General features: G+C 37.8%; 1 protein-coding gene across 1 annotated transcript in view; it reads right to left on the reverse strand.

The window, feature by feature from the left end:
- Positions 1-249: 249 nt before the first annotated feature.
- The window catches only part of LOC146004188 (ribose-5-phosphate isomerase-like), a 59,422-nt gene continuing 34,172 nt past the window's right edge, over positions 250-25,499 (reverse strand). Inside the window, 2 exon segments of the mRNA XM_083142857.1 lie at positions 250-338; positions 5,271-5,370. Of these exon segments, the coding sequence (XP_082998983.1) occupies positions 250-338; positions 5,271-5,370 (189 nt within the window).

The raw sequence follows: 25,499 nt of genomic DNA on the forward strand, positions 1-25,499 counted from the left end.
ACTGTAACCTTGGTAACAAATACTTTTACCACTACATTCTTGGCCTTAGATGCTTAAAAGTCACTTAAAAGTAACTTGACAGTCAAGTTACATTCTAAACAAGAACATTATAAAAAAATAATAATAATGATATTCATATGTGAACATGCACAATTCATAAGAATATTACAAAATATGATAACAGTCTCTCATGCATTTGTCACATTTAAAATGCAACCAGCATAGTTGCTTCAATGGTGTGGCTAATACTTATGGTTGCTTCTCCTTTATGCTTCCATCCTCCATGCCAAAGCAACCTTTAGTAATCATGTTGGCAAACAGACCAGTCTCAATGACACCTGGAAAATAAGCAAGCAGATAAGAGATAGGGTAGTAGACTTATGATTTGTAAATCAGTTCCTCAGTAGTGTTGACTTTCTCCCATGCAGCCCTGTGATTAATGCCTGGTAGGAGCCAAAACATTTTTTTGTTGATTCTAGCTAGCATTGCAAGTGATAGACACATGACAGGAAGAAGAAGAATAATTTGTATTTAGAGCATGTTATTTATTGGTTGTCATGGTATTGTTTTACATGTATGTGAATGGGTTCCAGGCGTTAAAGTTATGTTGTTACAATTTGAACCTACGTAAGATAAGGATGTAATTACACACAACACAAGGCTTACATCTATGGCGCCTTCGGTAGGATGTTGTTGGCGATTCTCTGTGAGAAGAAGCATGGATGAAGATGTCACAAAGAGTACGCGATGATCATCATTCAAGCATAGGTTTGTGCAACAGAAAATGTGTCGGCTTGATGAATTTCTATGGTAAGAAACCAAGATTGAATGGATTGTGTATTGTTTACAATAATTGTACAATAGTTTCCTGTAAGTACTGTACAAAACTACATGTAAGTGCTTGTTGCCCACCATTTCTTCGACCACGGCATGGCTGAGTAGACAGGAAGGGACTTGACAAAATTATATTATCTTGCTAATGATCGAGTCTGGGTGCAGACCTCAAAGGTAAATTCACTGAAGCATATAGCAGGAATGGTCTAATATATAAAGTTCAATTGTTGGTTGGATAAACATGTGTGATATATGTCAGGTGGCTATGAAAACGTGAGTGTGGACCAAACCCCTCATCAACAGATCTACCTGATCCAAAACTTGAATCGACACCAGCAGGTCAGCTTGAGAATGCAGAGGGAATAGATAACGAAAACGAACCAAATGCAAATGCTGGGCATGCAGCACTCAGAAGATCGAACAGACTTAGAAGACCTCCAGATAGATATGGGTAGACCAGCAATTAAAACAAAAAGAGAAGACTCTAGGAGGAGATGAGAGACAAATGCAGGAAGAATAAATGTTGTATTTATAGCACGTTATTTATTGGTTGTCATGGTATTGTGTTACATGTACGTGAATGGCTTCCAGGAATTGAAGTTATGTTGTTACAATTTGAACCTACGTGTTTTGTATGTCTTGTGTACATTTAGATAAGGATGAAATCACACACAACACAAGACTTACAGCGAGGACAATTGGGTTCCTAGTTCAAAGAAATAGTAGCCAACTCTAGTCTCGATAGTCAAAAAACAGCAGCTATAGGTAGAGGCATGCATATTTAGTTTTTGACAAAAACCCAAAATGTGAAATAACATACTGTAATGTTCATTTTCCATATTTGTGAAAGGTGTGAGGTACATTTTCCTGCCCTGTTTGGTAATGAAAAAATAGATTCTTAAACACGAAATTTAGAGTTAATTTACCGATGTGACACTTTCTAAAGTTTGAATTATCCTGTGAAATATGCAATTCATGGAAAATTTATTAATTCTGCTGTAAATATTTAATAAGTAAAAATGGACTCTTTTGCACAGGAATAAACTTAATACTCTGGTAACTACATAAATGTGCTATTAGAAGGGATACGTTTATTTTGCATAATCAGTGCAGTTTTCATATGAAATTTAGGATAACATTTACAATTTTTGAAGTTTGCCATAAGTTAATGTATAGTTTGGGTTTACAGTACATAGTCATGCATTCTATTAACATTTATAGTAAAATTTACAAATCACACTAAACTAAACTGTGGTGTAACAGCTCTTTCGAGGCCAGGCCATACTTTTCACTTGAATATTTAACTTATTATTAAATTGTCTAGCCCCTTGTTGATGTGCATTTATTTTAAACAACATTGCATTTCATTCTTTAAGTAGCACTTGCAGAGACATGTGACAAGGTGTCAAAACAGAGCAATCAAGAGTTTGATTGCTACAAAGATATAGTTTTTAAATAGCTGAATTTGACATAACATGGTAAATCCAAAACAAATATGTAAGGCTTATAGAAATGTTTACCACCATCCTTCGCCCTTTTCTGCCTCTGGCTGGGTTGGCATAGAAGTCGAGCCTCGCCTTTTTTCCTGGTCTTCCACTACTCCTCCCTTTCCATGGTGTTCCAATCTTGTCCTCTTCTCCTAACACTCTCCATTATCTGCTCTTTCCACTGACATCTTGGGCCTCCCCCCTGGCCTTATTCCCACTCCTTGTGTATTGTAAGCTCTTACTAGTAGTCTTTCTGCATCCATCCTCTTCATGTGTCTGAACCATCTCATCTGCGCCTGATATATCCTGTCCTGAAGCTTCACCACACCTACTGTCTGTCGGGTATCCTCATTCCTTATTCTATCCCTTCAAGTCTTCCCCAATATACTTGTTAAATATTTCATATCCACTACCTGCATCTTTCTTTTGTCTCTCCCTGTCATTGTATAAGTCTCTGTTCCTTACATAATTACTGGCACATAGTATGTTGTTGTATATTACCTTCTTGCATTTCATAGGTACATCCCTGTTCCATACTAATCTTTGAATGCTTTGATATAGTCCACCACCCATTTGATCTCTTCTGTTTACCCCCTCATCTATTCTTCCACTTCTCTCAATTATGCTTCCTAGATATTTGAAGCTCTTCACTACCCTCAACTCTTCCATGTCCATCTTTATGCTTGGTTCATTTCTGGCTCTGTTTCTTGTTATTATTAGCACCTCACTCTTTTCTGCACTGAATTTCATTCCTGCTCTTCTGATTTCCTCATTCCATCAAGCTGTCCCTGTACTACTTCTTCCCTGTTCCCCCATATTACTAAGTGATCAGCAAACAACAGGGCCTTCATCTCTTCCTCTCCTATCTTCTTCCCCACCTCTTTGTTAATTGCATTCATTGTAATTATGAAGAGCAGTGGGTTAAGATCACTTCCCTGCTCTAGTCCATTACTTAATACTGAACCATTCTTCCCACTGGTGTCTTCACACAGCTCTGATTGGTCTTGTATGTGCTCTGCACTCTACACACTATCTCTTCCTCGACTCCTTTCTCTCTTAGAGCCTTCCAAATCTCTTTGTTCTGCCAATGCTATCGTATACCTTTTCTATATCTACAAATGCCATATCAATTCATTTCCATACTCGTAGTGCCTTTCCTGTAATTGCCTTATAGTGAATATCAGATCTAATATTGATCTGCCTTTTCTAAATCCATACCGTCTCTGTCACTTCCCTTATTCTATTCTCTAATATTTTCTCATACACCTTTGCTGAGTGGCACATAAGTGTAATTCCTCTGTAGTTTTTACATTCATTTCTGTCACCCTTCTTGTATATGGGAAATATTGGTCCCTTTGTCCAATCTCTTGACATTTCTCTCTCACACCATATGTGGTACTGTTTTCAACACACTGTACAGCCACTGCACACCAATCACTACTGCTCCTAGTATCATTTCCACTGGCACTTCATCTACTCTTGGTCTTCTACCTATCCTCATTCTCGTCAGAGCTTCCTTCCATGTGAGATTCACTTTTCCTTCCTCTTTTTTTCCTTCACTTCATGTTAATTTCCTTTTTTCTCTCTCCACATTCTCCTTATTTCTTCATCCTCTTCTACAACGTTTCCCCTTTCATCCCTTAGCTTACAGCTGTCCCCTCTTTCTCTTCCCCTTTCTCTCACTAATCCATACAATATTTTCTTGTTCCCATCTACATCTTCCTCAAACACTTTGGCCCATTCTTCCATCCACTTTCCTCTTTCCTCCTTTACTACTTTTCTTGCCTCTTTCTTCTTTTCCACATATTCTTTTTCTACATTTTATGATTTTACTTTAAACCCTTTTCTAAATGCATCATTTTTTTTCACTGCCCCTCTAGTTCTTTCATTCCACCATGGTGTTTCTTTCTTCTTCTTTTCTTGCTTGTCCTTCCACATGCCTTTTCTGCTGCCTCTACTAATTCTGTTTTAAATCTTGTCCATTATGTTTCTACTCCTTTGGGTTCATCTCTTGGCACTTTTGTTCGCAATATTTCTTGATATTTCTCTTTTATCATCTTATCCTTCTCTCTTGTTCCTCCCTTCTATCTTTTATTTTCCATCTCCTCACATCTCCTACTAGTAGCCTGTGGTCACTGTAAGTTCTCACTGGGTATTACTTTAATGTTGTTCATTTCTTCTTTACTTCCTTGTTTACCAATGTATAATCTATTACAGACTTTTGTTTATGATTCCAACTGTATGTTGTCATATTTCTTCTAAAACCAGCTATTATCTACTAACAGTCCATTTCTCTTACAAAAGTCCAGTAGCCTCCTTCATCCCTCTGTCTCCATCCATCTGCTCCAAGTACTTCTGTATACACTTTCCTATCTCTTCTACTTGTGAATTAAAATCACTCATCACAATTTGCCATTCCTTTCTTACATGTTCTTCCAAGTCATCTTCAAATTCTTCTTTCTCCTCTTGTACATCCTGTTTGTGGGGCATACACTTGAATTATTTCTATTATCTTCCCTCTTACATTCATTTTTAGTTTAATTATTCTGTCATTTACCCTCTCTACTTCCTCACTTATTCCACTTCTGACAACAAATCCAACCCCACTTCATCTGCCCTCTTCGATACCTGCCCAGTACAGTTTATAGTCTTTCCTCAATTTAATTTCTCCTCTTCCTTCCCATTTCATTTTGCTCATTCCAAAGATAACGATCCCTCTTCTCTCCATTAGATCCACAATTTCTTCAGCCCTTCCTGTCAGTGTTCCAATATTCAATGTCCCTATTCGTAGCCCACGTCATCTCCAATTTCCAGTGCAGCTTGCTTCTTTCTTATTTTGAATTCTTTGTTTTCGGCTGCTGGCTAATCGGGCCTGTAACAGACATTTTTTTATTCACTGAAGGGAGAAAAACATATTCTAGAATGATAGGGCTACATAATTATACATACCTGGGATAATTTTAATATCCGTGTTTACAACACTCCAATCTAAGGGCACTGCAAATTTTCAGTCAAGTATAAAATTACCATTATCAGTGATCACAGGTCCCTAAAACAAAAAAGCTGCATGTAAAAGGGTCCAAATTCACATACTTCTCATGTAAATAAAAACAGGGTGTACTATTTTGTGAAAAAAAATTCCTGACTTTTCCAGGTTTTCCAGACCAAGAACAAAAATTTTCCAGACCAAGTCATTAGGGCAGTTAATGTACATGAACATGTATGTACAGTAGCAGTGATTAGGGAAGTGTGTGGGGGGATTGTCCCCCTAGTTTTTGCCCCACCAGTATGGTCTCTTAATGCTATCCCTTATCTACCAAGAAAAAATTAACTGTTCTTGCCCCAACCCCAAAGTTTTGGCACTCAGTCAAAGGTGATATATGTAAGAAAATCAGAGCACTTAGATGAAAATTCACACTTAGTCACACTCAAGTCTAAAACCGTAAACTGTAGCACATCAGATTAATCTTTTCACCACAAAGCATACTTTATCCTCTTGTAGCTGTATATTTATGGGAATTTACGAATATACTAGCAAGCTTTCATTATCACATTATGTGAAATTATTGATGGCCTCCCTTCACCCCTTATAGCCGATCCAATCCGATCCACCCACACATTACAAAATAATCGTTTTACCAATTTTTTTGAGTTAATTTATTTCCATAACAAGTCAGTAGTCACAAGAAAAATAATATACATGTTTATAAACTGAATGTAATTTTGTAAAATAGTCTTCTTCTTTTAAAATAAATGCACAATTTGAATACTTGAACTGTTTTTCTAACATATAGAATTGGCGTTCATTAACATGTGAAAGTTTCAAAAGAACACATTACTCGAAAAAACACAACTACACTATTTTCTTTAATGCTTTCATCTTTTCATCCAATTCTTGGATTTCCTTCGCAGATCTCTCAAGGATTTTAGCTTTCTTTGTACTCAGTTCTTTCAGTTCTGCCATACTTCTTTCCCTCTCTTCTAAATGAGTCTTCTGAGTTTTTGTTGCATCATGCTTTCTTTTCAGTGCTTCCTTCCACTTTCCATTTGCATTCCTTGCTGCTTGGATTAAAGATTTTGTTACAGGGACTTTTTCAAGCCCTCCATAAGTTACAATTGCATCATGTATATATACATCGTTGGGCAATAAGTGAGTCCTCATCAAGATTATCCATAAGGCATTACTTATTTACAGAGAAACTGCACTCAACAGAAGTGCATTAAAGCATTAAAATCTTCTGGACAAACGGTATAAAGGTACTGTTGTTACAGTCTTCAAGAACTGTCATCTACATCTGATCCAGCCGATCAACAGCAATGTCAAAATTTTTCATTCTTGCAATCACACTGTCATTACTACATAAGTCAGTATAGAACCATTTTATATCATCTGCAGCGGGGCCAGAAAAATGGCACTTTTCAACTAGGACTTGTAATGCCACTTGGTCTTCATTTACTTTTTCATCCAAAACAGATGCAGGGGAGAGACATGCTCAGCACCATATGTGAGCCTATATTTCAATGATGATGTCATACATATCTTCTTACACAAAAATTGTAATATTTTCAGATAATCTTCATGAAAATGTAACACTTGAACGTCAGATAGTTTCACAGATCTAAATGTTTCTCGGGTTGCAAATCCAATGTCAACTTCTTTTGCAGAAAACACACATTCTGGATAAGTTAGATTTATTTCAAAAGATCTCCAGAACTTACAGCTTCAAGCAGAATGAACTTCTTTATAAACCTGGGCATAATGGATTTCAATAGCTTGAGCAAATGTTCATAAAGGAAAGGTACCATTAGTGAATGAAACTGAAAGCTGACAAGAAAGGGTACTATATCAGCTGCAAGAAAGAAGTCTGAAAGAAAGCTACCCTGACTGGTAACAGAGGATTCCTCACTTGTGACTTAATAGTTTTAAAGCTTTCACACCTTTGTTGTTCCTTGGTACCAGAAACACTGTCAGCATAGGTTTTCAGAAATGGTAAGAAGTACTGTGCATATTCCACCACACTTCCATTGTCAAACCACCGAATTGGACAAAACTTTTTTGGAAAAAGTTTTCATTCTGTAATTCTTATGAAATCTGCTCTCTGAGCTGGAACATGTTTAAATAAATTGTACACTGCTCTTCAGAATACCACTATGTTCCAACCAGAACTCCGAAAAGATGCTTTGAAAGCACCATGAACAACATGAAGTCTGCAGGCAGCTTCCTATTTCCAGCAATGTTGTACTTTCTGGCTCATTAATAGCAATGTTTTCCCTGAAAATGGTGAGAAATTTCCAGTTAGCTGCTGGTCCATCCATGGATATTTGCACTTTGTTTTTCAAATTGATACTTTTACACATCTTCAAATACCAGTAGCAAGTCACTAGCTTTGGTATGGCCCAGAAACAAAAATACATTTTTTTCCAGAAAAATTGTAAATTTCCCTGACTTTTCCAGGTTTTCCAGACTGGTCGTTACCCTGAAAAAATATCACAACTGGCAATACAGTAATACATGAAAAGCAACACCAGAGAAATCTTGGAGCAAAGTTTGCTAACAGTCATACATAATACAAAACTTCCTTCTGGCAAGATTTTCAAGTTCAATCATGTCACAAATGTCAAGATCTTACCTCAAATGGGATAACACACCTGGCAGCCCTGGTAAAATGGATCAATTACATATGTTGGTTGCCACCGATAATCACAGTCTGAATATTTCCTTCTTTTACTGGATTTAATTGCTAATACTGATATTTTAAATTTGAATTTTTGTTTTTAAATCCACATATAAGCACAGATAGGCTAATCAAGACTGGACCTACAGTTTAAAGTGGGATCCGAACCACTATGTGCCTCCAGCAGGTATCAAACCCAGGACCCCTTGATTACAAGGTGACGATGTTACCACTACACCATCAGGGAGGTCCTGGTAATTAAATCACAAACTTTTTTTTTTAACTTCTGCCTCAAATGGAGTCTGGAATATTTCCCTAAATTAATTTGTAGACTAAACTATCATTTTTGTTGTGAAACAATTTTCTTTTTTAAATTTCAAATTCCTTAAACTGGATTTCTTTACCTACACTATTAACATGCTGAAGATAGAATTTCATACATTAATGTTTCAAATAATATTCAATGATAGGGCACAATGGAAAATAACAAAACAATTGCATGGATGAGATTTTGCAACATTACATATTTGAAAGGGAAAAAAATAACACAATTTTTGCCTACAATAAGTAAAGTTCCTCATTATACTCTTGACACATGGAAAAATTAGTCAAAAAATTAAATTGCTTCCTAGATTCAGAACTGCATGATATTATATAGACAGAGAAATTATTGAAATACCTCTACTAATTAATAGTTATGAGGGGACGGAAACACGTTATGAAATTTCAAAGGAACTTAAACCATATGCCATGTGTTGTTACCAGTGTCTAGACCAAGGATCACCAAACCATCGATTACGAGCTAGCGGTAGCTTGTGGGGTCACTTTCAGTAGCTCTTGAAGTATTGGCTATAATTTGCGATTGCAGCTATCTAGTTGATTTGGTGTTTTAAGTCTACTTTATGCACAGTAAGGAAATAAATACGTTACATAGTATTGATTAATATAACTACTTACGTGAGTGAGTATGGAGTCTTATTAGGACAACATTTCGGAGGTCAGACTGCCTCTTTCATCAGGTTCATGGATGTTTCTCGGCACAGAGCATAGTGCCGCGTAAATGAATTGTTGAATGAAAATTTGGTTAAGGGTTAAGGTTAAAAACACTTACAAAACTCTGCCATATTCCAACTTAAAAATCTCAGCATGTTAAAAACTTCGTAAAAATACTGCACACTTACATTAAAATAACTAAAAAAGGATCCCAAGTGGCCGTTATGAGCCCAGCCTAGTTTCCACCTCAACCGGAAGGAAAAAGCTGCCTCCCCTCCTTTATCTCTTAAGTCACCAGTCCAAAGTGAATTCTCGTTCTTCTTCTGCTGCTTTGATGACCTCCGAAGTAACATGGAAACCTATTTTTGTGTCAGTTTTCACTGCCTTATCCCATTTTTTAAGAAAACTGATCCATCCTTCCTCTAAATTACCGTTGTGTCTGTTGAGTTTATTCCTATTTCCCATGCAAATATATGCGGCTTCATAAACATTCCTATTTGATTTATTATTATCTTTCCTAATGAGTCCTCATTCTTACAATCTTATGCCCACTTTCAATAATATGTTGAGAGAGACCTGTTTTGGGTACTCCCTCCTCGATATCCTTGTCATGCTCGCCCTATCTCATGCGCATGCTTCTTCCAGTCTGTCCTATGTATTCTTTGCAGCATTTGCATTCTATCCTATAGACTCCTTCTTGTTCTTCCGGGATTCCCTGCTCCTTCCCCCTTTTCATATCCAGTGAAATGTTTTTCAATGTTCACACCACATTTTATACCATATTCTCTTACAGTTTTTTCTATTTTTTTCTGATAGCCCTTTATAATAAGGGATTCCGACAAAAAGATCCTTATTAATCAAATTCCTTACCTCTGTATCCTCCTTTGAATTCCCATTAAGGGTGTGGTGTTCTCCCTTTTTATGATCCTTCATGCTTTTCTAGTGACCTTATTCATTTCTTGATTTGTATACCCGTTTTTTAAGCCTACTTTCGTTATCCATGAAATTTCTTTTTCTTTTTCTATTCTTTCGTTGCATAGCCTTTCTGCCCTGATGAAAAAATTAAGAAAAACATTTGTCTTAATCCTTCCAGTGTGTTCAGATTTTTTGTTGATATACAAGTCACCAGCTAGCAGTTTATGGAAAACCCCTGTTTTTATTCCCTTATTGTTTTTTTGATACTTAGGTCTAGAAAATTAATTTTCCCATCGACGAGGTTTTCCCTTGTAAAACCAATCCTTTTTTCCTGCTTTCCTAATTCGTCAGAAACAATATCAAGCTCTTTTTATTTTCCTATTATTAAAATATCGTCGACGTACCTTCCGTAATATTCTAAACTACATCCTGTTTGCTCTAAAGCAGCTTTTTCTAAAAAAATGCATGAAAATGCTAGCCACAATGCCCGATACCAGGTTGCCCATTGCCAACCCCTCTTTTTGTCTAAAAATCTTATTGTTGACATAAAAATTAATTATAGCCGGTTACAAGGAAGACCCATCTAAGATATTCCCAAGTGGCAAGAATTTAGAAACCTTTTTCCAACAACCACCTCTGAAGGCAGTCTCATGCTTTTTCTCTAGGTACGCCCGGATACAAATTTATCACGTGAAAGCTACTAATCATATCTTCCTTCCTGATCTCTAACCTTTTGATGGATTTCTTAACCTCAACAGAGTTTTTGACACTATACTGTGTGTCCTTGTTAATTTTCTTCATTCTACTTACCAATACTTTAGTCGTAGGTCGGGATTATGGGTATAAGTGGAACCCCGGTCTTATGTGTCTTAGGAATACCAAAAGCAGTAGGAATGTTGCCCTCTGTAACATCTTTAATAAGTTTCTTTTTTTCTCCGCTTCCTAGAGTGATACTAGTTTCTATACCTTTCCTCACTTCCTTTCTTATTTTATTTATCAGGTTTCCCTTAACCTCTTTGTAATCGCTGTTTTTGAAGCTTTCTTCTAACTTATGATATTCCTCTCTCCCCATTATTACCATTTTCTTTTCTTTATCAGACCTGATCAGGTATACACTATTATCTTTAACCCATTTTTACACCTGAGTTTCTTGTCTTTTTCCTCTTTTTGTGTCCTACTTTTACCATTGGTTCTATAACCATTTTCTTCTTTCCTTTCGTTTATTTCCCCTCTCCCAACTGTCATCTTGTGTATTCCTAATTTTGCAATTTTCTTCTTAAAGAAATACCAAGATATATCTTTATCACTAGCTTTTTCTACCGTTCTAAAATGCCGTTCCTCGATACACTTCCATGTTACTTCATCAAATCGTTTCCCTATCTCCAAGTGTAATCTATAACAATCTTGATTAAGCCATTCCAGCTGCCCATACGCTTCTTTATACATTCCATAAAATTCTAAATTGCAATTCTCTGTTATGTTCTCTGCCGTTAATACTCAAGGGTTGATACCTCCATTTTAAAAACCCAGGTAAAATGCCCTTCTTTTTACATTGTTTGAGAAAACCGATCCTAAACAACACTTTATTGAGCATTATCCTCATTCTTTCAAAGGTATGCACTTTTCTCCCAGTAACGGAGATTCATAACATATTGTAGATTTGTGCGTGTTACTCACTATTAAAGGAAATAAATTTACAATATGGCACAGTAAGGCTAATCAAGACTGGAAATATAATTTTAAATGGGATCCAAACCACTATGTGGCTCCACCGGGTATCGAACCTGGGACACCTTGATTACAATGTGACAACACTACTACTGTGCCATCAGGGAAGCCCGATTCCAGCTATCTAATACGACATGGCGAGAAATTTTGAATCTGCCCGAGCCAGGTATTCTTCTTTGCCATGTGGACGCAAATGAAGAAAACAGGAAAAGTGCATTGATAATTGAGAAAGTGTTCTTGTCTAGAGAGGCTTAAAACTAAAGAAAATCTTCCAAAGTTGCCTTCATCACATTTTGTTATCATTCATATGTTGTCCTCACAGGATATTTGAAAATCATGCATGACAAAAATTGATCTGAAATAATTATGACATGCAGCGTTACACTTCACAATAAACATTTCCTGATTTCAATCCACTGAGGTAATCATTTTTGTTTTCATTGTAATCAAGGCATCTCAGGTTCGATAGCAGGTGGAGGTACATGGTGGTTTGTATCCCACTTTAAACTGTAGGCCCAGTCCCAATTAGCTTTTCTATGCATGAAGTGGACTTAAACACTAAAAACAAGCTATTTTGAATGCAATATTTCAAACACTACAACACATAAAGCTCTACAAAATGTATTATGTCAAGGAAAAAAAAAAATTTCAACAGTTTCACAAAATATACTTTACAGACTTACATTACAGTATCAGTCATCAGTAACAGCAATAAATTCTCAGCACATACTAGCTTACATTAATAAGAACGGCGACAATATGTTTCATGTTTCTGGTTGATACTGATCAATTGGCTGTTTTTGTGAAGATGGTTTTTAGTGATTTCAAAAGAAAAGAAGCACTGATGAAGATAATTTCTATGAAAGGGTATACTACAGGATAGGATGTGTATTCACAGACTAAGACATTTATTTCCTCATTGTAAAATGGTGGGTTTGACAACAGATGTATCTTCAGCTATGGTTGGAGATGATAATGAACTTGTAGCATTGTGTTACAAATGAAAAAAAACTTTCTGCAATTTGTTTCCTACACTCCATTATTCATCAGCAAATACTGTGCAGAAAGTTTTCGAATATGAATGACCCTATAGTTGTCGTGGACAATGCGAGAGCACATGGTCTACAATTGTGCTTATTCAATTGTCAATATGGTGACCTACGGTTATATGTCAAAACATCGACGCAAAAACATCGACAACAAAAAACTCGCCTACATTTCATCGACAGTACAAAACATCGACGGTAAAAACATCGACGGTAAAAACATCGACGACAAAAACATCGACGGCAAAAACCTCGACAGTACAAAACATTGACGGCAAAAATATCGACGGCAAAAACATCGACACCAAAAACATCGACACCAAAAACATCGATGCCAAAAACATCGATACCAAAAACTGACGGCAAAAACATCGATGGGAAAAACATCGACAGCAAAAACATCGATTGCCAAAACATCGACACCAAAAACATCCTTATTTTTTTGTCATTAAAACCGTTAATTTACAATGCAGTCATGTTTTATTATTATTGGAGGAAGGCGGAAAGTAGGAGCAGAGTAGAAAGACGGGGGTGAGTAATAGGGGGGAAAGTAGAGGGCCATTAAAATCCAACTCGCCCAGGTGAAATTTATATCTTGATTCGCTTCATGAATAGGATTTAGTGTTATGATAATAGCATCATGAAACTACACCTCTTCTTTGTTTCGACCAAACATGAGTAGTGTAAACCTATTGGTTCTAAGTACCCCTTGTAGGTATGCCTAGTATTTAACCTTAGTTGTGACATATTTTGATGATTTTGATGATTTTTTTATGGATTTTATTGCGTTCGATGATGTTCTAGCCCTATTTTTTGCTCAATCTCATTTTTCGAACCTCTTCTTTGTAGGTATGCCATGATCTTACGTGATATAACTTAACCTATTCACTTTTTACTGCTTTTTATGGGTTAAAATAACCTACAAAGTGCAAATGTATTGTTTCTATGCAACCCTTGTAGGTATGCCTAGTATTTAACCTTAGTTGTGACATATTTTGATAATTTTGATGATATTTTTATGGATTTTATTGCGTTCGACAATGTTCTAGCCCAATTTTTTGCTCAATCTCATTTTTGGAGCCTCTTCTTTGTAGGTATGCCATGATCTTACGTGATATAACTTAACCTATTCACTTTTTTACAGTCTTTTACGGGTTTATATAACCTACCAAGTGTAAAATGTTTGTTTCTATGTTATTTAACCTCAGTTGTGACATATTTTGATGATTTTTTGTTGATTTTATAGCATTTGACGATGTTCTAGCCCTATTTTTTTGCTCAATCTTAGTTTGGGGCCTTATTTTTGTAGGTGGGGCCCTCAACTTAAACGTCTACGATGTATTTGGCGGGGGCTCATTTTTTTTGTAGGGGAGGTCCTCTGCGTAAACGGCTACGATGTATTTTTTATGATGTGTGAGCCCCCCTTTTCACAATGTATGTTGTGGTCTTTTTACAATGGGATTCAATGCCCCACTACTTTTGGAGGTCAAAGTGGGGGCTCGTAGTTATAGAACTCGTCGAGCAATAGCAGATAAAGCAAGAATCGTTTTCCTACAGCCCATAGTTTATGAATTACAAAACATCTTAGAAAATACATCTTGAAATTTTAATCTAAAATAACTCGGAACCAGCAAGCACTAATCATCATCTGTCTAATAGGTTGTAGAGTACTTCTAATTTTTTATCGAATGCTATTAAAATTTTCGAATTAGGGTCAAAACTAAGCCAGCAAATCAAGTTTCTTAAAAAATTAAAAAATGTATATATTTCCGAAACTTGAGAGGATGGAATTAATTTTGTTTGCTAGTCGAGAAGTTTTCGTCAAACTCTATCCAACAAACCTATAATTATCATCCTAGCTCAATTAGGAGCCAAGAAAATTAATGTCTTAGAAAACGTCTTAAGATATTTGTCTTAAGAAAATTTTCTTGACAGACCAGAAATAACATCTTGACAGACTGGAAGTCGACTTTCTTAAAGATTAAGATATTTGTCTTAAGACATTTTATAAGACGTTGAGTATCTCAACTCCTATGGGAGCTAGAACCATGTAACTTTGGTCTATGTATATGCTAGTGCTTTTCCAACATGTTCACCCATCTTAGAACCTTCACAGAAAAAAAGTAAAGTTTCCCCTGTGCACATGTATAAATTTAAACTCCAACCCACCAACATTCCTATTATCTTACTGATTTTTTACCTTCCCAAAGCTCTTTTACCACTCCATTCACACACCTCAACTGTAGACCTCATGGTAAGTGAATTGGGCAATAAAATTCAGTCAGTTATTTCATTTGCACATAGCTGTTTTTTTTTTTTTTGCTTATTTTTCTCCGTTTTTAGAGATATTCGATATTTCAAGTGACCAAAAAAACAAACAATAACAGCAAATGTTGGAACTCGATGAATGCTTGAGGGGAACAAGTCATTTTTTTCAGTACGTCAACATTTTTAACTCTTTTTGACAGTGAATTGGTTAGGTGACTTGCAATGACGAAGGCCTTCTAGCAATACGAACTTAGCTTATGCCGGCGTAATTCGCTAAAATATCTTTAAATTTGCATATTTCTTATACCGCCGTATCTTGTTCTATTACACCTCTTCAAGAAAATTGCCAATTAGTGAAAATTAATTGAGCAACAACAGCAAAAGAGGTGCTAATAGGGGGCAAGCATACAGTGATATGAGAATATAAAAATTGTTGGTTTCTTCGATTCAGAAAGATGGATCGAATTGAAACTGGGATATTTTGCATTTTTTTATATGATAGCTAAAAAAACAGAGATTTTGATTTGCTAATAATTTATACGTCGTGTTTTCTGATTGGTTTAAGTAAGCAAGATTTCTATTGGCTCTATAAATCTATATAAGTCAGAGCACAGTGCTGATTTCTCACCTTTGCTGGATCGGCAGAGGAACCCACATTGCGGGGGATAGAACCTGAACGGGCTCCATCAAAGTATAGGAGACTAGAAGCATATAATTTGGCGGAAAAAAACCCAAGTAAGGTCATAGAGTTTTTCATAGGGAATAGTATTATGAGGTTGAATTTTAAGTTGGTGATATCCCATTTAATTTTATATAAAAATTTTAAATTTTATACAAATAACATATCTGAAATTTCTATCGTTTGTTTGCTCATATTTTAAAGCATATAAAAAAATGAAATCACCTAGCTGTTTTACTCGTAAGAATGATAAGATCGAATGTGTCACTTGTGGGAAACTAATTTCAAAGAATAATTTATCGATACATAAGACAAGCTGTAACGGAGCAAATCGTTTGTTACCTTCTAAAGCCTGTGCTCAATGTGGAAAAGAAATTAGCATTCGAAATCTAAGTAGACATTTGAAAATTTGCAAACCATCGACCGGAGGAGGAACATTGAAAAGAAAATTGATTGTTCTGAAGCTGAAGCTTCTGCTCCAAAACAAATTAAATTAAATAATAAATATAAACCAGTTAGGTCTGCATTTAATGGTCGACTTCAGGATTTATCATTCACGTCGGAAGCAGGCCGTGACATTCCTAGTTTCTTGCGTGAAGCGAAAACCTTTGTACTGAATACTTTGAAAAGTAATCTTGAAAATAATTCCATAAAAGTATACGTTGATTTATGTTCCGAATATGAGAAAGTCGATGGTACAACAAAAGTTTTTTATCATCGTACCAAAAACCAGGCTCTTTATTTGGCAGATGTTGAAAATTTGGAAGAGTTTTACTCTGTCAAATGAGTTGATTATGAAGCATGACACTTTCGAGGCTAAGGGGTCGGGAAGGTCTTTATGTGGTAGTCCTCATACATTAACCGTTTATGTGAACAAATTCATGCCTTTTTCTGCATCGAGTTACGTCCCTCTACCACCGAACATTCAAAGCAAGAAAGCAGTGTTAAATATTCAAAATAATGACTCAAAATGCTTTCTTTGGTGCATCTTGGCAGCTCTGTATCCTGTTCATTGGAAAAATCATCCAGAGCAAGTTTATCATTACAAGCAGTACGAGACAGTTTGTAAATGTAATGTCTATCATTGAATACCCCGTGGCATTGTCAGACATATCAAAGTTCGAGTCGCGCGCACGAGATTCTGATGGAAAACGCATTGCTATTAATGTATACGTCAGAAAAACATCTTGTGCATCACATCAGGATAAATTATATCAACGATAATAATGCTCATATAATTAATCTTCTTTTAATTTCAAACAACAGTATTCACCATTACTGCCTTATTCGTTCACTATCACAACTAATCAGAAGTCAAGCAACGAAGTATGCAAATCCCATCGAGGTTTGTCCAAGGTGTTTGACCACGTTTAATGATCGAAGAGAATTCAATCTCCAAATATATACCGCACGGCAAATTGCTATTGAAAAACGTGTCGAACATGAAATATATTGCGGTGACAACAAACCAGCTCGAATGTTGATGCCCAAAAAGAACGAAGTCGAAGAATTCAAAATGTATAAGGCTTTGTTTGAACATCCAGCCATTATCTCACAGATTTTGAATCATTTCTGAAGCCACTGTCCTCCTGCAAACCAAATCCAAAAATTTCCTCCACAACAATATACCAGCTTCATGAACCAAATAGTTTTGGTTACGACAAGATGAAATAAATTAACCATATGTATACCGTGGACGGAATGTTATCGAACACTTTTTTGAAAAGATGGAAGAGGAGGTTGAGAAAATTGGCAGCTTCTTGCAAATATGCAAACCGATGAATTTGTTGACATCAGAGGAACAAAAAATATTTGATGAAACTGTCGAGTGTCCAGTGTGCAATCAATACTTCACAAACGAGAATCGTAAAGTGTTTCACCATTCGCACACAGACGGTCATTTCATCAGCGAAATCTGTAATGCTTGCAATCTCAAAATTCAAAGCATATTTTTTCATAATGGATCGAATTACGATTTTCATCTCTTAATTCGGAAACTTGGATATGACACACACAAAAAAGATATTCTTGCTCAAAATGAAGAACGATACATTTCTACGTATAAGTCAGAAAGTTAAGATTTCGGCGACAAATAAAACCATAGAGATGAGGTTTCTCTCTGCAAGTTTGGACGCTCTAGCAAGTAAACTCTGTGACGAACAATTCAAAATTACGAAAGCTAGTTTTCTCAACATAGATATAAAACTGATTAGAAGTAAAGGCATTTATCCGTATGAATATGTAAACAATGAATCTAAATTTAATGACGACACTCTCACTCCTCAAAAAGAATTCTTCAGTCAACTGAGAAAAACAGGAATTACGGACAAAAAATGCGAACATGCACAACTGATGTGGGATAAACTAGAATGTAAAACATTCGGAGATTATCACAACGCATACTTGAAATCAGACGTAACAATACTTGAGGATGTTTTTCAAGCATTCAGGAAAACGTCAATGTCTATTTACAAGTTGGAACCTGCGCATTTCTCCAGCCTCCCGGGATTAGCGTGGTCTGCAATGTTGTTGCAAACAAAAATTAAGTTAGAATTATTAACAGATGTAGACATGTTACTTTTCATCAAGAGAGGGATTCGGGGTGGGATGGTACAATGTGCACAGAGACATGAAAAAACCAACCACATGCACATGGAAGAAAAATATGATGCGAATAAACCATCGAATTACATTTTTTACATCGACGTTAATAATCTCTATGGATATGCTATGGTACAGAAACTTCCTTATGGAGGTTTCGAATGGATAGAACCAACTTCTATAAATATTATTAATTTTGACGATTGTGATTTTTTTTTTTCAGAAATGGATATTGAATTTCCAGACAATTTGCATATATTTTTTCCGATTTACCACCGGCACCCGAACTTAAATGTCCACCTAATTCTAATCAACGCAAGTTTTTATTAACTTTGAAGAAAAAAGAAAGATATATCCTCCAGTACAAAAGTCTACAGTTTTTGATTGCGATGGGTGTTAAGGTATTGGATATTAGAAGAGTCCTCAGGTTTAAACATTCCGAGTGGCTCAAAGCATACATTGAAACAAACACACAACATAGAACAGTTGCCACTTCAGATTTAGACAAAGATTTTTTTCAAATTGATGAACAATGCTGTATATGGCAAGACAATGGAGAACGTGAGAAATCGCGTGGACGTGAGATTGGTTTCAGATGAAAATAAATGCACTAAGTGGGTGGCTGATCCTAGATTTAAATCACGAAAAAATACAACAAGAATCTGTCACTTTTCAATCTAGATATAAAAGTGATAAAATTCCGAAACCCAATTTATGTGAGGGCAACAGTTTTAGATTTATTGAAACTTCGCATGTTTCAATTTCACTACAATGTTATGCAACCTTTCTACAACGATAGCATTTCATTACTTTACATGGACACCGACAGTTTTATTTATAGCATTAAAACATCCAATCTATATAAAGATGAAAAAAATCCGTCCTTGCTTGATTATTATGATACTTCTTTCTACCCTCAACCCAACAGATTTGGAATTCCATCTAGTAACAAAAAAATTCTAGGTAAATTAAAAGACGAGTGTAACGGTGTCATCATTCTCGAGTTTGTCGGTTTGTGTTCCAAAATGTATACATTAAGAACTGAGAGCAGCATCACGAAGAAAGCTAAAGGTGTTGGTAAAAATACTGTACAAAACAAACTTTCATTTCAAAACTATCTTGATTGTCTGAAGAAATTTAAGCTGCAGCTACGAAGGGAAAAAAGAATTCAAAGTGTAGACCATGTGATTACAACAAACAAAGTTAGGAAAGTAGCATTAGTTTCGCATGATGATAAAGATGTATTTTGTCTTGTGGGATCAACTCGTTGCCTTGGGGCACTATCGTTTAGATAGTAGTAAGAAATGCATACAATGCACTTAAAAAAACTAACCTTATGGCTGGCAATATTTCTATCAACACAAGCATATAAAATAACCATGCCTATGAATCTGTTTGGTTTCAGGAAGCAAGCTATGGAGGTACCCATCCAAACTGCACCATCATCATCACCTCCGAACTTTGACCTGTTGCCCTCCCTACTATCTAAACTCAACGGTTTGCGCATTATTCATCTCAACAGCATCCTGACCCAGTACGACGATGACGTGGGCAAAACTTTCTATGTATTCTACAACAACTTGAATTATTACCAGTTCCCCATCTCTGGCAAACTTAAGTTCAACATGAATCCCGAGAACAAAGGGGAGGTCAAGGTTTGCTCTGGCAAGAACATCTATCGCATCAAGCATGATAGGATGGACAGTACCACTACGTACGATGTATCTGCTGGCGATCGCCTATACGTGGAGCTCTTGGACGACTACGATAAACTCATCCTTCTTTTTATAGAAATGCCTACTCTATAATAAATAACCAAAGCAACAATGCCTAATGACATCTTTGGTCACACCAAGCGCGATGATCACGGCGACGAGCTACTCATGCTTCACGTCAGGATGAAGAAGCTGCGAAGCGACGTGCAAGCTCTGCAGTCCACGCTCAACTCTAGCCTCCAGACCGAGATAGCCAGCCTGCAGTCTCAATGCCTGGACCCCGTACTCAAAATTGACGCCGAGCTTAAATCACTGCTGCAAAAATATACCGTCCTCGCGTCAATAGAAAACCTCGAGAACCTGGCACTGAGTGTAGGCAAGCTCCAAAACGAACTTGTGAAGCTGCAGCAGGCGCAAACTTCTGACGTGGAACAGCTGAAGCGACACTTGCAAGACCAAACTAGCACCATCCAGACTGAACTGAAAAACATTATTAAGAGTATAAAAACTCAAGATGACTACGATCGCGTGAATGCAAGTATTGCCAAATTGCACGAAAAGTTTCAATCATTCGAAATCCCTACGTTGGAAAGCATCAAGGCTGAGCTTCAAACAGACGCTTTCCATGCAGCCATCAACGAAGTTAAAACTAAACTCCAAACGCTAGAGGATTTTATTGACAATCTACCTTCGTCCAGCGAGCTGAATGCCATTGCCCGTAGCATGGCCAACATCAAACTCCAACTTGAGACCTACGAAGATTTCGGAAAGCTGCAAGGTACCATAGCCCATATTGAGGATGCTCTTGCTGTTATTAGAAATGATCTAGCAAACGTACACGAAGCACTGGAATCCCAACTGCCTAGCATCAGGGATACACTGGCCAGCGTCCAACAGCAGATCTCCAAGCTTGAAAATCTGAATACCGAATCCGAGTTGTCCCATTTCCATCACTTGATCGACGATATACAGGCTAAGTTAGAAACTCTGCAACAATCCCCCCCCCCTGGACAACATAACGCAATTGCAAGAAGGCATACGTGCTGCTGCTGCTGCCTCCGAGTTGGATGCGGTGAAAAAAGCTTTGGAGTCGCTCCAAAATACGGTGACCACCCTGCCTACCTGGCAGGAACTGAAAAATTTAAAAAGGGCTCTCAACCGAATACTGAATTCCGACGACATCAAAAACATCCAAACCGAAATTGAATCGATTCGGGGGTCTGTTGCAACCTTACTCACCAACCAGAACATCAGCGAGCTACATGAATTGTTTGCGGAAATTAGAACCCAGGTCCACGACCTCGCAATACAGAGCTCCAAGTTGACACTTGTGGAAAGTCTACAGCAGATTATTGCCATCGTGAAAGAACAAATTGGTAGTATCGAGGCAAGCCAGGAATCCGCCATAGCCAATTTCAGCACCCAACTACATGACTTAAACGAAAAATTCAAGAGGCTAATTGTCGATGTGAAGATCAAGCCTGACTATGATACTGTTGTTCATGCTATCGAGGAACACCTGTAATCGGTGAACGGTAGATTGGAGGACGTAGAGAGTAAGGTTCGAACCAACGCGAACACTCTGAACGCCAGCATCGACAATCTCAAGTCCACAATTTTCATCGAACTGTACAGCATTCCAAACAGAGAGTTTTCCTCGCCCTTCAATCCAGGTTCCAAACTCTACATGTTGACTCCTGCAAAAACCTATCACCAATTTTGCCTCGCTGGCACACTTCAGTTCGTCAAGGTTTCATACTGGTCTTTGCCTCACGCAACCCAACCATGACTGTAACGAACATCGGTGACGAGCCTAAAATAAGAGGAGTACAGTTGGTCGATTTCACCCACCCCGAAACTCGCGAGACTGCCTATGCCGAAGATGCCACTCAAATTATTGACATAGAAATAGGAGACAAACTGTACATAGAAAACCCGGCATTGTCTGCAGCCAGAAATCCCATCCAAGCTATATTTTTATTTTCGCGCAATGTCTAGGCAGGCTATTGTGAACGAGTTGCACAAACCTTTACGAAGAAATTATAAACGATTGGCGGTAGTAACCAAAAGCATAGACGATCTGTGGCAAGCTGACCTTGTGGAAATGAGCAGTGGCAACTTAAAAAAATTACATAAAATCAACAAGGGATACAAGTATCTTATCACCGTTATGGACACATTTTCAAAATTTGCGTGGGCTTTACCTATCAAGGCAAAAACAGGAACTGTGTAGTGGAAGCATTCAAAACTATTTTCGACAAAAGTGGCAGGCGACCTCGATTTCTTCAAAAAGACACCGGAAAATAATTCTACAACTCTGTCTTTCGGCAATTTATTCAAAAACAAAATATTGAACATTACTCCACCTTAGGTCACATCAAAGCCAGCATAGTGAAACGCTTCAACCGAACTCTCAAAACACGCATATGGAAACGATTCACGCTTCAGGGGAATTACAAGTGGCTCGACATGCTTCCGGAAATTGTTAACAGCTATAATCACAGTTTGCATCGCACGATAAACATGAAACCAGCTGATGTCAACAAATCTGACGAGCAGCGTTTAATTTCTACGGTTTATTGTCCAAAATACAAATTTACAAGCAAGAAACAGAAATACAAAATTGGAGATCAGGCGAGAATCAGTACATTTAAGCGTGTGTTTGAAAAAGGATTCACTAAAAATTGGAGTACGGAACTTTTCACCGTAGTTCGAGTCTTACCTGGAAACCGTCACACGTATATAATAAAAGATAACCGCGACGAAATTCTGAAAAGATTTTACGAAGAGGAACTTTCTAAAACAAAATACCCCGACACATATCTTATTGAAAAATTATTACGTAGAAAAGGTAACAAACTATTGGTGAAATGGCTGGGACTCAAGGAAAAAAGTTGGATAGACGCAAACGAGGTCATTGTGTAACGGGTGCTTGGGATGTGGTACGGCGACTGCCAGATTTTCCATCGGAACGTTAGGATAGGAGAAATGACGAGCTTCTACCCGACAACATTCGCTGCCTTATTGTTGGACCTTCTGTATGTGGAAAAACAACGTTACTTATTGATAATTTTCTTCTTGCACCCAACTGGTTAAACTGGAAGAACAGGCACCTGTATGTTTTCTCCAAAAGTTTGGAGCAACCGAAGTATCGCCATTTGTCGAAACTGTACGAGGGACTAGGCATAGCTATATTTGCTTCTGAAGTGACACCACTAGACTGCTGTCTCGAAAATTCGGTGGTGGTTTTTGACGATGTGATCCTGGAGAACCAGAACGAAATTCGCAATTTTTTTTCTCAGGGTCGGCACAGAGGCATGGACTGCTTCTACCTTGCTCAGACTTTTACCAAAATCCCCAAGCAGCTACTCCAAGACAATGCTAATTTCATTTGTTTCTTTCGTCAAGACTACACCAATTTAAAACACGCTTACGATGATTATGTAGGTGGGGACATAAACTACAATCAGTTTTCCAAATTTTGCTCTTCATGCTGAAACCAAGATCATTTCGGATTTGTCACAATAGGCATGACGCGGAAACCCAATAACGGAAAATACAGAAACAAAATTAATAATTTTCTAAACGTTGCAACGTTACAAGGAACGTCTTGACCTATTATAAATAACTACATACAAAAAAAAGATCAAACGCAAACTTGCAGACGAAAACCTGAAGCTGCGTAGCTACCTGGCAAAACGGTTTAAGGGTTGGAAATCCGAGAACCGTGGAATTTACGAAGAGAAAAAGCGTCTGGACCAACCTATCATCGATGCCATCAGTGGACTTGGTAAAGAAAGCAAAGATGTCACCGAGCAAAACAAAGAGTTAATCAACGAACTTGTGCCACTCACTGCTCGAAATTATACCATACCCACACCAATATCCAGCATTCACACTACTCCGTTCGAACTTGCTCCGGCTCCGAGACATCAGGCCCTAGGTAGTACCTCTTCGGACAAGCTAGTCGAGCTGGGTCCGTTGGCGAGGGATTACCTAAGCACCGGGAAATTCGAAAAAGACGAGGTATTCGGATTGTACCCGACCATGGAACATAACGAGGGTGTGGTTTGGAAGATTGGAAAGTCAAAAGTCACGTTCGAGGGCGACGATGTAAAAGTTAATTTGGGCGAGAAGAACAGCTGGGCCAGGTATCCTGGCACGGTGGGACTGTGGGAACCTATCACTAAGAAGCAACCTAAACATTATACAGACGAGGATTATAAAAGTTACACAGAAATTTTGATCATGATGGACGCACTGTACCAAAACAACGATGCAACACAGAATCGCGTGAAATCTAGCAGCGGTGAAAAGTACAGGAACCTCATCAAGCCAATATGGACCCAACTCAAGACTGGCAGCGGTGTTAAACTCTACAACACCTTGCCCAAAACGTTTGTTTGGGTAGACGAAGTAAGGAAGCTTGTAGATCGATTGCTGGTTATCGCAGGCGAAGAAAATGCAGGCAATCGCAACTTCCACAACGAGAAGGTGGGCATCATGGACATGATTAGCACCAAGCTTACCAACTTCATTGTCAACGACAACAAAAGTATAGGTTACCTTATCAACATCATCAACACCCTACCTTCCAAATTCTGGAATGTAGCCGAGGGTCGAGGTTTGGTGAACGATATTATCAACAAGCTATTCTTCGAGATTCACCTGCCAGGTTACCAGTACTGTGGTCCGGGTACGAAACTCGAACAGCGACTGGAAAGAGGAGACAAGGGAGTGAACCCACTGGACGCAGCATGCAAGGACCACGACATTGCCTACAATGCTCACACCGATCTTGACGCACGTCATGATGCTGACAGAAAGTTGGAGCATGCGGCTTTCGGGAGAATCGTCAGCAGAGATACCTCGCTAGGTGAACGGGTTGCGGCATTGGGTACGACCATCGCCATGAACACAAAACGAAAATTAGGGTGGGGATTGTAACTAAATAACCCTTGTGAAAAAAAAGCAACTTGTATAACCAACCTACCATCACTTCATTACATTAGGCAAAGCAGACATTTTTTCTTACCCTCTCACGATATATAAATAACATACTATCACCATGAAGCCCAAAGGTGTTGTTTACCAAATACCCTATACAAACCTTAAGTCTCTTGGAACATTAGATGGAATGCTCACCAAAAAGCAGCGCGAGAAGAAACATTCCTGTTTGGCAAAAGATCATGGAATGAAATTGCTGCTCAGCATTCCTCAGTTGAGGAGGTTACAAGGTTTGCGAAAGCAGCAGAAGACTGGAGGTTTCATATTCAGCATCCCGGCTATCTTGGCAGCTTTGGGTGCTGCAGGCAGCTTGGCAGGAGGCAGTGGCGCTATTGCTAAGACCGTCATCGATGCAAAAAAGAACAAGGCCGAGTTAGAAGAGCAGAAACGTCACAACCTGGCTATGGAGAAGAAAGGGAAAGGTGTGACCAAAAAGGGAGAGAACAACCTCGAAGCTTTGAAAAAGTTTTAAAAAAAGAAGAGCCCCTGTCCAACTTCGATATTGAATCTTTGGTCGAATCGTTGGGGATCAAGCACTTTCATGTCTGATT

The sequence above is a fragment of the Lepisma saccharinum genome, chromosome 21 (genome assembly GCF_977018435.1).
Source record: "Lepisma saccharinum chromosome 21, izLepSacc3.1, whole genome shotgun sequence".
Classification (NCBI taxonomy): Eukaryota; Metazoa; Arthropoda; class Insecta; order Zygentoma; family Lepismatidae; genus Lepisma; species Lepisma saccharinum.